A 14,521-nucleotide genomic window follows, 5' to 3' on the forward strand; every position below is an offset into this window, starting at 1 on the left:
ATCAAAGACTTCCCCTTGGCAAGATCTCTCTGAGGAGTGGCACAGCCTCCCTTTCACCTGGAAGTCAAACATCAAGAGTGGGGGGTGGGGGCAGGGGTCATGGCTTGCAACTTTCCATTGCAATGGAAGCAAATAGCTGGAGGCCCCGAAATCCTAAAGGAATTGTGCCCGGGGGAAACTGGCTTCTGCTCACAGGGGCTGGTGCTGGCTGAATCCACAGGCCCAGGTGAGGTGCTGGGAAGTCCACATGGGGTTTCCAACCTGCCACCGCACCCACCTTCATTTGCATCCTCACCTCCTTTAACTCCATGGACTCTCTTCCCTCCCGAGAACAATCTTTGAGGGCAACTTAGGGAAACTGCTGGTTACGCAAAATTATTTGCTTTTTCGAACATTTACTCACCATGATCCTCATCGGATGCCTGAGTCCTGGAACGGATTGAGCCCATGTTGGCCTCTGGGCCACAGTGTCGTTGGCGAAGCGTCCCAGGTTGGATCTGGCATCAGAACTTCCCTGACCATCGCCACCATTGCTGCTCTGAGCAATCTATTTGTGGGTGCGACTTGGGGTCATGAATACGGACTGCGTTGGGGTTAGGCTGAGGATGCAAAAGTTCTAGGTCATCACCTGGCCTGAAGGGGTCTGGTAGGAACCAGCGGAGGGCAAGTCACATCAACAGGAACCTGAGGAGAAAAAGGCAGACAGAGGGATGGCTCTTTTATGCTTTTAATTGTATTATTATTTTTTAAAGATGTATTTATTTATTTATACAAGCACTGGGCACAGTCAGAAGCGCGGGAGGGTGAGAGAATTCACCAGAGCCAGAGCGGGGAGCGGAGCAGGCAGAAGGACCGAAGTACACTGCTGAGGGGAGCAGCGGGCGGCAGGAGAGGTCTGCGCGCCATGTGGGACCCTCCTCCGGTGCCCATGTGGGACCCTCCTCCTGTGGCCGGGGAGCATCCGGGGATCGAACCCGGGCTGCAGAAGCTGCGGGCAGCTTTGCAACCCAGCGCTCAACCGCTGCGCCACCGGGGAGGCCCTAATTGTATTATTTTTTATTGTGGCTACATAGGTTCCTGTAGGACACTGCATGTGATTCAGAGGCACAAGTTCGTAGCCCTTCAGATATATGTACCAACCACACCCACCACCAAGGCACCCACAGTCCTCTACCTTAGTGCACTGAACCCCTCTGCCCCCCCAAACCCCATCTTCCCTCTCTGGTAGCCTCAACTCTTTACTCAGACTTCCAGGGTTTAGTTGTGCTTTTTTTCCCTCTATGTTCCACATATGAGTGAAGTCACGTCACCCAGTATTTGCCTTTGCCCGTCGGACTGACTTTCTTAGCATCACCCCCTCCGCTCCATCCATGTTGTTGCAAATGGCAGGACGAGGAGTCGCCTTATCTGCAGCACTTATCCCGGGAAGGTGCACTGTGGTCCAGAGAGAAACATGGCTTTCACCCAGAAGAGGCAAGGATTCTTCTTCCCTGCAAGGATATTCCCCACCCACCTGCCACCAAGGCGCAGTCACTTCCTGAAGCCGGGGAAGAAGGCCTGGAAGGCAAGTGGCCCCCGTGGGGTAGTGAGTGTCTGGGGGTCTCGCGGGACTTGGCAACGAGAGTGTGAGTGTTGGCAGCTGAGGAAGGCTATGTCAGAGGCCAACCTGTAATAATATATATTTTATTACCAGCACCTAGTTTTCCTTCTCCTTGTCTTGGGGTGACATCTCCCCCTACGTTATTAACTTAGAGACAGTAAAGTGAATTACTTATTTCTCTGGGTCATTATAAATGATCTGTTCTCACCCTCTTTCTGCCAAGAACGAAGCCCTCCCTGGCACCGCGCATTCATCTTAGGAGATTTCATTGACTTCTGGGTGTGTGTGAGTAGGGGGGGCAGAGGGGTGGCGGGAATGTGATGTCACAAGGCCAGAATAAGCCTATTAAGGGGCCAGCAGAGAAGGGGGAGAAGGAGCTGAAGCCTGAAATGAGAGCAGAGTTTAGGCCATGAAGGGCCTCGTAGACTGTAAAAAATGGGACTTGATCCATAGGTAGAGGGCCTGAGGCTGTGGGAAGGCACCTTTGGTGCTGGGTAGAAGGCTGCCTCGGAGGGCCAGAGGGTGAGTCCTCAGGCAGCTGCTGCTGGGGTCAGCAAGAGATGGACTGACTTGTGCTTGGCCAGCAGCCGTGGGCCTGGAGAGGAACGCGCAGGGAGGCTTCACAAGGGAGACTTCACAGCCCTTGGCTGCATTTGGAGGGGCAGGGGTTGAGGATGAAGACAGACAGACTAGGAAGACGCCAAAAAGCCTCGGCTTTGAGGTTGGCGAGCAAAGACTTCGGGGCTGCGGTGCGCACCTGAGGGGCAGGTGGTCGCTCTGGAGCGCGCAGGCCAGCGAGCGCTGCGCCCGGGGGCCCTGGCCCGGGCTGGGAAAAGCAGCCGCCGCACACTCGCCCGGCGCTGCCTTCAGACTCGCCCTGACCCCTCTCGTGCCCACGCTCACCTAGACGGGGTGCGGGCTCCCCAAGGCAGAGGTGCCGGCGCTGCGCGCGGCGCTACCCGAGTGTGAAAGGCCGCGCGCCCGCCTGCTCCGGCCTCTGCTCGGGCCGCGCTCCGCGTTCCTGGGCACCGAGCCCGGCGGCGCCGGGGAAGCCCCTCGCCCTCCTCCGGCCTCTCCCGGCCGTGCCGGAAAGTTCATTCCCGCGTTACCAGAGGCCCGGCCCGCGGGGGCGCCGGGGAGAAGCCGCGTCTCCCGGCCGCGGCCGCGCAGCCTCTGGCCTCCCGCCGAGGGCGCGGGCGCGGGCGGGGGCGCGGGGCGCGGGCTGTCCCTGCCCCGCGGCGCCTCCCCCTCTCCGCCCGCCCCGCTCGGGCTCCGGCTCCGGCTCCGGCGCCGCCTCCCGCCAGTGCCCGCGCGCGGCTCTGCGCGGAGGCTGCGGCGGGTCGGGGCGGGCGCGGCGCGCACGGCCGGCGGCGGCCATCGGGCGCGGCGGGTCGGGCGCGGGGACCGGGCTCAGCCCCGCCGGCGCCAGCCGGGGCCCTCGCCGCCCAGGCCGGCCTGGGGGGCCCGCGGGGCGCGCGCGGCGCCGAGTGCGCGTCGGGCTGGGCCCCGCACCCGGGCGCAGGTGCGCGGGCGCGGCGCGGCGGAGCCCCGGGGATGGAGCCGGCCCGGGAGCCCCCCGCGCGGGGCCGGCCGCCGCCCCCCGCCCCGCGCCCCGCGCCCGCCCCCGCCGCGCCCAGGCCGCGCTCGCCCGCGGAGGCCGAGGGCCGCGGGCCGGAGGGGCAGCTGCGGCGATCGGGGTCGGGCTACGAGGGCAGCACCAGCTGGAAGGCGGCCTTGGAGGGTAAGCGCCGAGGGCCCCCCGCGCCCCGGCCCCGCGGTCACCTTGGCCGGCGTCCCGGAGGGGAAGGCGCGGAGCGCGACTCTCGACACCCGCGCGTCTCAGCGCCAGGGGACCCCGCCCTGGGCTGGGGAGGGGGGATCTGGGACCACCTCTAGGAGCCGCCTGCACCCTGCTCCGCGGCTCGCTCACTCTCTGACCTTGGGAGCAGGCGTCGTGCGCGGAGCCTCAGTTTCCCCCTCGTGAGGGGGACGGCCCGGCCCCTGCAGCCGGCCCCAGGGCGTGGGGAGCCGGGCCCTGGAATCTGGCCTAGAGAAAACGCGCTGGGCAAAGAGACATGGCTGTAGACTCCAGAGGTGGTGCAGGTGCCCGAGGAGAGATTGGGGGGGTGAGGGGGTGCCGGTGATGGGGACAGGCAGGGAGGGGAGATGCGGAGGCTCTTCCTTGAAAGGAAGGCCATGGCGCCCACCTTCCCTTCCCAGTCAGGCAGGCGCCGGAGGTGACCCTGGCGACCACCCCGAGTTCTTTTAGGAAGCTCGTTGAACTTGGCAGTGTGAGGGGTGCAGTCGGGGCTGGTGAGAGAGAGGCTGGTCTTCGCACTTCCACAGCCCTGACATCCCCAGCTGGAGGACCCTTGGGTGGAGGGACACTCAGAGCCGAGATCACCAACCTAGGCAAGCAGTGTGGGAGCAGAGGGCTTCCCGGAGCTGGTGACCTCTTAGGGGGTGCGGACAGGGAAGGAAGGGTGCAGCAGGCAGGAGAGTGACCTGCGCAGGGCCCAAGCGACCAGAGCTTGCCTGCCCCCGCCGAGGGGGGCTCCTGAGCTCCGGAGTCCCTGAATGGGGCAGGGGTGCCGAGTCTGGAGACCCAGATCTGCGTGGGCACCCAGGCTTTTCCAGAGGGCATGGGCTTTGTTCTGAAGGAGCTGTTGAGGGGCCCTCGGCCTTGGTCGAGAGAGTGGGCTTGTCTTTGGAACCCCCTGACGTGTGGCCCCAGTTGCATTGCTGCACTGGCCTGTGACTCATGCTTCCCCCCTGCCCAAGTCACATTAACGTTGCTCACTCCTGTGTTCACTCATTCACTCACGCACTCCTTTACTCCTTCACTCGTTTGCAAGCAGTTCTGCAGGGTCTGCCCTAACCTAACCCCAGGTAGTTGGGGCCACTTACTTCTGGGGTGCTGGGCCTTTCAGTGCCTCCGACTTGCTGGTTTCCACCCTTAGCCCCTCTGCTGCCTGCTCGCAGCTACAGCCGGGAGGCTGAAGAAGCTGCGCGCCGGGCAGGACGAGCCATACCCCAGAGGTGCTCAGGACTCGAGGCCCCAGCCCCGGTGGAGTCCAGCCTGCACGGTGCCTCGCGCCTGCCCACGGCCCAGCTCGTCTCCGGGGCTGCCTGGCTCCCTACCCGCAGGCTGCGTCTCCGGCCCCTCGGGCCCGTCCTTCTCCCCTTGCCCCGCCAGGAGCAGCCCTGCCTTGGTGCCCAGGGCCCGTGGGGCGCAGCCTCTGGGCCTCTAGACTTTCTCCACGGGCATTATAGCATCTGGAGTCTGAGTCTCGGGCCCTTGTCAGGGGCCTCTTCTCTGCAGGTCCCCTGAGGGGACCTCGGGGTACTGTGGTGCTGGCCGGTGGTTGGGTCCCCTGCTTTCATTCTCTCTTCCTTTCCTTCCACAAACACTCTTGAAATGTCCACACGGTCCAGGTGCAGCTCTCGGGACTAGAAACATCCCTGCTGCCTCAGAATCACAGCACAGGCCTGAGGCCGCCCAGCGGGGGCAAAGAGCACAGAGTCTGGGGCTCGGCAAACCCAAGCTAGAACCTTCCACCTGCCTGGGCTGGCAGGTTTCCAAACTCGTCAGCCTCAGTTTCCTCACCTGCTAAGCTCGGTCATGATTTCTGCCTCTTAGGGCTACTGAGCCAAGGATGCAGGGGGCGGTCTGTGTGTAGGGACCTCCTTCCCCTGCCCTAGAGCCTTGCAGCCCGGGCAGGGAACCCAGTGGAAACGCTTGAGCTGCTGGTCTGGCCGCCTTGAACTGTGTCCCTGTGAGTCGTGGTCACAGACACTGAGAAACACCCGTGATGGCGTGAGGGGCTGCCAGGTTGGACCCACAGGGTGTTATCCCTGTTTAGCCAAGCATCTATCTTGAAAGAAATGGGAGACTCTGGTCTGACCGAGATGAACACCCAGGGGCCCATGGGCCTTTGTTTGGGGCCGGGACCTGTGCTGGGTGCTTTGGCCTCAGTGGTCTCTTCCACCCCCAGGGAGTGGGTGATGCTGTATCTGTTTTGTGGATGAGGAAACCGAGACTCAGACAGGTGAAGGGTCCTGTGGGACGCACGGGCTGCTCAGGCGTGACCCCTCACTGGCTTTGCCACGAGGACCCTCTGAGATGAAAGCCCTCCTGTCCCAAGCTGACCTGGCACGTCGGACTTGGTGAGGCGAATGGAGAGATCCAGGCTGTTCTTTCGGCACAGGTGGTTCTCTTCACACTCCCACATGACCTGCCCAGGTAACTCCAGCAGACATTCGCCCTCTTCACAGGCTGAGTAAAACAGAGGCCTGAAGTCATAAAGCCAAGAGTAGAACCCAAGGCTTCAAGCCATTCCTCGGAGGAACAATTTGCTTTATAAATAGAAAGCCATAGAATGTTCTCTTTGGTTGAGTCTTCTCTCCCTGTGGATATTAACCTTTCCTTCCACCCCAGCCTCCAGGGAGAGGCTAGAAAAGGTGACCCAGAGCTTCGGCCCAGGTTCTAGAAAACTGGAGGTGACTGGAGATGGGGATATTTGTGGCTTTGGGGGTGGCAGTGGGAAGGCCTGGGGGCATGGGAGGGGGCCGAGCGAGTCTGCATATCTCAGACAACAGATATTTTGGTGCTCACCGATTCTGAATTTTTAATGTTGAAAGTGCCTTGGTTAAGCACAAACCCACAGCTTCCTGATCAAAGCCACACACATGCATTTGGCAAAGCTGCTTAAAAATTGAAAAAGTACCAAACAGCGTAGGCTAGTCTCGAGCAGTTAAGAGTTTGCTCTTCAGGATGTGGTCCTGACAACTGGGAGACTCCCCTGGGCGTCGCCTTTAGGCTGTGGGGGTGGGCCAGGATCTGAGCATGAGAGCTAGATTATTTTGAGTTGTTTCTTCTAACATTAGGCTGAATCATATGCATTTATGAACATAAATAAGCTACACCCTCAATCTCCATCTAATTTGGGATGTTGTAAAGAAAGAAGCATGGTCGAGTTAGACATCTGTTCTGACTTGAACTGTATCCCCGCTACGAGATATGTCCTCTCCCCGAGAACCTACCACGGGAACGCCCCCTTCTTTGGAAATATGTCATCGCAGATGTAATTAGGAAAGGTGGGGGGGCACCCTGGTGAAGGGTGAGCTCCCGACCCTGCAGGACTGTTGTCCTCGTAAGGCGATGGTTACATGAGGACGGAGACTCAGGGAGGCCGGAGGACAGCGAAGGCAGAGGTTGGAACGAGGCCACTGCAAGCCGAGGAATGCCCAAGATTGCCAGCACACCCCAGAAGCCAGGACAAAGCCGGGAAGGATCGCCCTCCAAGGAGGTTTTAGAGGGATCCGGCCTTGCTGGTGTCTTGATTGTAGACTTCCAGGATCCAGAGCCGAGACAAGAAATTTCCGGTGTTCTAAGCCACCCTACTTGGGGTGCTGTTATGGCCACCCCGGGAAATGAACACAATAGAGCTTTGCGTTGTCCAGCCCCATGCTTGTCCCCCACGAGGGGGTGAATGAGCCGGACTCCCTAGCATGTCCTTTGTCCCCAGTGCCACGTGCAGGGCAGTTATTCCCTTGAAAAATGAAGACACCCCTCGGCCCTGGTGACCTTAAACTGTGTGCGCCGTCTCCCCTCCCTGGGAGCAGTGTGTCCACGTGGTCTTTCCCGAAGACTCGGTTGAGTTGAGGCTGATGGGGGGCGTTGGCATTCATGCAACGTAGCTCACCATGCAGCGTAACCGTGTAGATGAGCACGTGTCTACAGGCGCACCACATCCATCAAGGGTCATTCATCATTTTGGTTTTAAAAAAGGACTTAAAAAGGGAATTCTCACCTACTAGGGCAGCTATAGTAAAAAAAAAAAAAATTAAAGGAGACTAACACGTGTTGGCAAGGAGGTGGAGACATTAACACACTCTTGCAGTGGGTCTGGACAACATCATCGAAGTAACTAGTGCTACTTGTACACCGAGAACTGGTTAATTAGCAGCTTTCATGTTATATATATATTATTCTCACAATAAAAAACCTTTCAAAGGCCCTAAAGTCTAAAAGACTTCCTTCACTAAATATAAATTTCAGATGGAAGGGATAGCAACAAATAGATTGAAATAAAATGAGGAGACCCCAGAGGGTCAGGACAGGTTTCCTGAAGAGGATGAAAACTGTGGGATGGGTTGGATTTAAGGAGGTAGTAGTAGGGGAGGAAAATTTGGGGGGCAAACACCCAGTGGACCGGCTGTGAAATGGACTAGGTTATTTCAGGGAGTCCATCTGACTGAAACTAGGACGACAAGCGACAGAAGCTTAAAGATCGGAAAGTTCTGACAGAGGAGTTGAACTGTGTGGCCCTGGAGGCAGGGTGAGGAAGCTGGGGAATCGCACATCACGGGTGCGTTCTGGAAGCGAGGTTCTCGGAGGTCAGCATGCCTTACAGTCGCCTGGATGGCTTGGTCAAACAGATTGCTGAACCTAGCACCAGAGTGTCTTACTATGAGACTTGGGGCTGGCAGGGGGGACTGTGGGGGCTGGCATTGACCCCTTTCTCTTCTCCTCAGATACCACCACGCGTCTCCTGCTGGGCGCCATTGCCGTCCTCCTGTTTGCCATCCTAGTGGTGATGAGCATCTTGGGTGAGCATGGGTTCGTGCGTTTGCACAATTTGGTTTATGCACAGCTTATTGGAAGCACGTTCCGCAGGTAGAGAGAGAGCTTCCAGATGCGGTGGGTTAGGAGGCAGTGCTTCTTGGGAGAGATGATTTTGGGGCAAGGGGCTTACAGATCACTCTTATTCATTCAACAAACATTTATTGAGCCCTGTGCTAAGTGCTACTGGCTTAAAAAAAAAAAAAAAGCTGGGCATGGATCATTTCTCCTGTCCAGTGATGGACGTATTATTGCCATGGGGTTACCCAGAGGGGGGCGCATGCATGCTAAGTTTTGAAGAATGGACAGAAGTTTCCTAGAGACCAGGAGAAAGAGGGACTTGCACTCCAAGGGGACAAGACCTGAGAAACATGTATTGGCCTGTGCGACTGAAAGAGTGGAAGGAATAAAAAGGGAGCAAACTAAAGTTTCAGGCAAGGCTGGATGGCCAGGGATTTCTGCTGCTACAATGGGTTCAAGTCATAGTGTGCTCCTGGGTTCAGCAGTGTTTGCAAAATGATTTCAGTGCCTCTGTCTTTGATCGTGGAGAAGTGCCAGGAGACCAGGGTGAGCTGGTCAGTGTCCCAAGTGGACCTTCAGCTCATTGAGCTGATATGCCAGAGTGTCGATTAATTAATTGGTATCAGCGTGGTGTACATCAGTCTGGGCTGCAGTGCCATAGACCTGCTCTTGGCTTGTCATGGTCTACAGTTGCCTGAAATCAACCAGTTGCCTGAAAATCAACAAAAGTGTGCTAGGGGATTTGTACAAATGCTTAAAAGGACAACGAGGGGCCTCCCTGGCAGCCTAAGGGTTAAGTCTCGGTGCTGTCACCACTGCAGCCTAAATTCGATCCCTGGTCAGGGAGCTACCCACATGGCGCAGCAGACCTCTCCTGTCTTGCCAGCTGCTCCCCTCAGCAGTGTGTTTCAGTGGATCTGCCTGTTCTGCTCCCCACTCTGTCTCTGGTGAATCCTCTTACCCCCTGCACCTCTGGCCTGTACCCCAGTTATTGTATGCATAAATAAATAAAAATAAATCTTAACAAAAGGACAAAAATCAAGATTAAAATAAAAAATAAAAAATCAAGATTAAAATATCAAATGAGCCAATCAAACAAAAGCAAAAATATGAACAAGTTGCCAAAAAAACAAAGACGCATAAACTTGTACTCCGACCATAAGAACAGGTTATAGTCTCCAGTGTAAGACCCATGTGTCTATTTCTCCTCCCTGCAGATAAGCGGTTAAAATAGGTGCAAGTAGTAACCCTTTTGTAAGCACCTTTCACTGCGCACGTTTCTACATGTTTTTTAAAGAGTCCGTAAAAAAACACAAATCCATTCAATGTACAATGGAGCAATATTAAAGATAGATTGCATCAGAACACCCACATCTATGATTATATTCCTGGTTTCTTGTAAGAATCTTCCTTTGCTGAGGCATAAGCCAGAGGTTCGATAGACCTGAGCAAGAAAGGAAGTCATCCTGGCCAGCCTGTCAGTGACTACAGCAAAAAATTATGAAATGGAACTTAGTAGGCAATAAATTTTTTTTTAATTTTTTTATTTTTTAAGAATATAGTTTTTTTTTTTTTAATAGAGGCATGTTATTTATTTATTTATTTATTTGTTTGTTTGTTTGTTTTGTTTATACATGCACTGGGTACAGTCAGAAGCGCGGGAGGGTGAGAGAATTCACCAGAGCCAGAGCGGGGAGCAGAGCAGGCAGAGGGACCGAAGTACACTGCTGAGGGGAGCAGCGGGCGGCAGGAGAGGTCTGCGTACCATGTGGGACCCTCCTCCAGTGGCCGGGGAGCAGCCGGGGAGCAGCCGGGGATCGAACCGGCGCTGCAGAGGCTGCGGGCAGCTTCGCAACCCAGCGCTCAATCGCTGCGCCACCGGGGAGACCCAGTAGGCAATAAATTAACTGATCTTTACACAACACACACATACACACACACACACACAATCCCAAATGCACCCAGGTGAATGAGCTACACCTGGAAGAACTAAATATCAGCTCCAGCATTTGGATTTAAAAAGTGACCGACTCATGTTCTGGGCTGGGGACACCTGGCTTGGACACGGGTCATGTGAACACAGTGGCGAGCAGAGCTGAGTTCCTTCTGGCCAGGAGGCCTTTGAGAATCTGGCAGCAGCCGTGACCTCTGGCCCGGAGAGTGCCGGAAGGTCCCCCCCGGAGGTCCACACCGACAGAGCCTCTGTCTAAACAGCCCGCTCCCTGCCAAGCCCATGGCCGCCCTGGACTGCGTGCTGGTGCTGGTGGCGGGGCGCTGGCATGTTCTGGCTCAGGGTTCGGTGGGGGGTGAGCCGGGGGCTGGGCAGGGCAGGATGGATAGGGGGCCAAAGAATGGCTCCCGCAAGGGGTCCCAAGGCCTGGTGTCTGTGTCAGCCTGGATAAGGCACCTTCGAGGAGGTGGCAGAGGGCAGGTCTCTCTGGAGGCCCATCTGGGGCCAGTAGGTCTGAGTCACTGGAAGGCAGCTTGGGACTGGGCGGTGATCAAGAACTTTCTAACAGTTCAAATGTGGAACAGGCTGCCCTGCTGGCTAATGAGGGGAGACCAAGGACAGTTGGGGGAGGAGGGAGAGACGGAGAGAGGGTGACCCAGAGGGTGACATACAGAGACATAGAGATGGACACAGAGAGAAACAGAATGAAAGCAAGGAGAGGGGAAGAGAGAAGCGAGGTGGGGTGGAGGCTGGGGGCTGACCCACTGTGCCTTTCCCTGCTGGTGGAGCCCCTGATTCCTCCGGTCACTGGTCACACCTCAGCCCAGCCTGCCGGCCCTGTGGGAGGTGCTCACCTGGAGGACAGCTACCCGAGCTGTCGCTGAGGGCGCCAGAGTCCAGGCAGATGGCGGGAGCTTTGGGGAGCAGAGTAGAGGCCCTTGGGGGCAGCCCGGGTGGTGGTGGCCAGACGCGCTGGTGGTCCGAGCCCCCTCTTCCTGCAGCTTCCAAGGGCTGCATCAAGTGCGAGGCGCCCTGCCCTGAGGACTGGCTGCTGTTCGGCAGGAAGTGCTACTTCTTCTCGGAGGAGCCCCGGGACTGGAACACGGGCCGGCAGTACTGCCACACCCACGAGGCCGCGCTGGCTGTCATTCAGAGCAAGAAGGAGCTGGTGAGTGCAGGGGGGGTGGGGTGGGGGGGTGGGGGGGTGGGAGAAGACTTAGGGGAGACCCACGTCCCAGGAGGCAGTGTCCCCAAGGGCGTGTTTCCGGCCTCTGCTGCCTGGGCGGGCCCATGGGGGCGCTGGCGCCGCTGCTGTCAGCGCAGGTGATCTCCATCGAGGGCTGACGGGCTGAGCTCAGGTCCTACTGCAAAGGGCAGGCGCTGCCAAGTGGAAGCGCGCTTGTGCCACGTGAAGACAAGGGCTTCTGCTCGTCCACAGCAGACAGGTGCTCTCACGGACGCCCCAGACAGGGACCGCAATCCGTTTGGGATGTTGAGCGCAGTGGCAGGGGCGGGGCAGTCCAAAATAGCAGATAATCTAGAAATCACCCCTGTCTGGACGGACGGAACAGCCCAGATCAAGCAGGCTGTTGCAGGCAGGCTCCTGGCCGGCGGCGTGCCCGGCGCGTGACCCTGCACAGCTGGCGCAGCTTCCTAGCCCAGAGCACCTGCTCCACAGCCAGCCCCTGAGAGGTCACTGCAGGCAGTTGCTGAGAGGTCAGAGTGCGTGCAGGGCGCGCTGAACCCCAGCTTCTCACTTTCAGGGTGCAGTGAGGCATCCCCCTTCTCCACAGCTATCCCTCTTGGGAGCCAGGATCTTCCAGACCGAGCTCAGCTTTGGGGTGGGTGAACAATCAGCGACCACGTCCGACTCTGAGGCTTCCCCTCTTTCCTTGGTGCAGGAATTTATGTTTAAGTTCACCCGGCGGGAGCCCTGGATTGGCCTGCGCAGAGTCGGGGATGAATTCCACTGGGTCAACGGGGACCCATTTGACCCCGACACGTGAGCTGAGGCTTCGTCTTCTGGCCGCCGAACTTAGACTGGGGAAGGCCTAACACCCCCCTCCCTGCCCCGACAGTCTCCAGGACAGACCCGCTGGGGTCCACGCTGGAGCTAGTCTGTTCTGCGGCCACAGATAATGGCTCGCGATAACGGCTCGGCTCCTCCCTCTCCCTCAAAACCCCTCTGCTTTGGTGGCTCAGCACTTTCTGCTCCTGGGCGCAGGCTCTTCCCAGCTCCTGGCTCCCGGGATGCAGCAGCTGTCTGCATGGCTGAGGTGTGGCCTCAGGGCCAAGAGGAAGGAAGGACGTTCCAGGGATGGTCCTGTGCATGGGCCAGATCGTGGCCGCATGTTCCCCCCCTGCACTGTGTCATGGGGGTGTGCCCCTAGACATAGTGACCATGGGGGAGCCCAGCCTTGGCACGAGGAGGACTCTTAGAGCAGAAGCCTGGAGGCCAACTGGTGTGTGTCGTGGACACAAGCATGTGGCAGTGGCTGGTGTGTGAGGTGACGTGACAGTGGTCATGGTGCGGGGGTGTTTGTGGTGGGTGGTGCCGGTGTGTGTGGGCAGTCGAGGTTCAGAGAAATGCAGGGGAGTGCATCAGAGGGAATGAGAACCTTCTAGGCCACACCCTACTGCTGGAAGAACCGGCCCTGAGGAGCCGGGGGGCGTGGCTGCTACTTGATGACGATGACACACGAGTGTCCCCAAGCAGGGGCCAGAGCAGAACAGCACCCACGCCCCCCAACCTCCACCGTGGCCAGAAGCTGGCGATCAGCCTCCTTGCCATCGGGCGCAGGTGTCCCTGGGGCCTCCTCCCCTGCTGCTTTGCCCCGGCCTCCCCTGCGCTCCATCTTGCACTCCTCCTGCCCTCGTGGCCACTTGTTTCTTCCCTTCCCTTCCCCACCCCATGCCATCCCAGGTCAGTCTTAGAGCTCCTGCGGAAGCCCCACACTTCCTGCCCCTTGCCGCCCTTCTGGAAGCTTCCTGCTTCAGTGCTGGAGAGAGCCCTGGAGCCCAGGGTCCCCAGAATGCTGATCACCTGGCAGCCAAGGGGCTGGTTTCTCAGCCGCCTCTTGGGCCTGTTCTGATGTCCCCGCCTGTGAGGTCCCAGCTTCGACAGAGGTCTCGGAGCAGGGCCGGGAGCACCCTGGAGACTCAAGAGAGATGAGTTTAGGCCGGGAGAGAACCCCCACCCCCACCACAGGTTCAGGAATGATTTCAGTGAGTTCCTGGGCCACACAGCCTCGGGGGTCCCCAGGCTCACCCCGGCCTGTGAGGGGATTTAATTTGGCTCCTCTCTGCTGAGCTGTGCTGTGCTGTGCTGGACGGCGTGTCTCAGGGGTGCCCACTGAGCAGGAACTGACCGCCTCAGGGACGGGTGGGGACAGGCGCACAGTCTGTGCGACTCCCACATGGTCTGTGCAGGGGAGGTGCAGGGGAGGGGGTGGGCGGAGAGTGTCTGGAACCGGCCTGGGCTCCTGGGGTCAGTGAGCTGACCAGGGACGCTTGTGGAAGCGGGCCGGGAGCTCCAGGGTGCCCCCAGGTGGCTGGGGCCCTGCGCTCACACCAGGGAGCCAGTGGGAGGCCTGGAACCCACCAGGGCGGGACGACCTGGGAGGCGCCTCCGAGGCAGGAGCCGCCCGGAGATGGGCTGCCTGCGTGAGCCTGGTCTCTTCTCTCCCGGCCACAGATTCCCCGTCGCGGGCCCGGGGGAGTGCGTCTTCGTGGAGCCCACCAGGCTGGTGTCAACGGAGTGTCTGATGACCCGGCCCTGGGTGTGCAGCAAGACGGCCTACACGTGAGGTGGGTCAGGCCAGAGGCGCTCTGGACCTGCCTGCCCCGGGCTCCTCTCAGGCGGAGCGGTGAGGAGGGTGGTCTCGCCCTGGGCCCCTCTCCCCGCCCAGGCTCTGGCGGGTCTCCTTGGCCCCAGGCAGGTCCTGTGGCTCAGCGGTGAAATCCCACATGCTCAGTAGTATAGGCGCGTGTCCCTTACACACACACGCACGCACACACGCACACATCTCATGCCCACAGTCTCCTCGAACTCAGAGTCCTCCCTCAGCCACCCAACAAATCTCCTGCGGCCCCGCCTGGAGCCTTCCTTCCTCATGCGACCCTGGTGCTTTGAGGAAGGAGAGGGCTGACACAGATTGCATTGCTGTCGGCGCAGACGGCCCCCCTCCCCTTGCTGGGGACACAGGGAGGGAAGTCTTCCCCCGCCAGGGCCCGCCACATCCACCCACTTTGCCTTGCCCGGGGTGCTCAGGCAGCCCCTGTGTGTCCGTGGTGCTCTTGTATTGGTCACTGATGGAATAAAGCG

The 14,521-nt window shown here is 58.8% G+C and overlaps 1 protein-coding gene across 2 annotated transcripts; it reads left to right on the plus strand.

Annotated features, from left to right (window-relative positions):
• Positions 1 to 3,154: 3,154 nt before the first annotated feature.
• Positions 3,155 to 14,003, plus strand: CLEC2L (C-type lectin domain family 2 member L; the record flags this gene model as incomplete). 2 transcript variants are annotated; one of them, XM_084230957.1, is made up of 5 exons in its annotated part: positions 3,155 to 3,341; positions 8,138 to 8,212; positions 11,199 to 11,365; positions 12,099 to 12,199; positions 13,892 to 14,003. In XM_084230957.1, 5 exons carry the CDS (start codon positions 3,155 to 3,157, stop codon positions 14,001 to 14,003), a joined length of 642 nt encoding a protein of 213 aa, XP_084087083.1. The 2 variants fall into 2 exon arrangements, with proteins under 2 accessions (XP_084087083.1, XP_084087084.1); XM_084230958.1 differs by lacking the exon at positions 8,138 to 8,212.
• Positions 14,004 to 14,521: the final 518 nt, after the last annotated feature.

Source organism: Talpa europaea, assembly GCF_964194135.1.
Source record: "Talpa europaea genome assembly, chromosome: 3".
Taxonomy (NCBI): domain Eukaryota; kingdom Metazoa; phylum Chordata; class Mammalia; order Eulipotyphla; family Talpidae; genus Talpa; species Talpa europaea.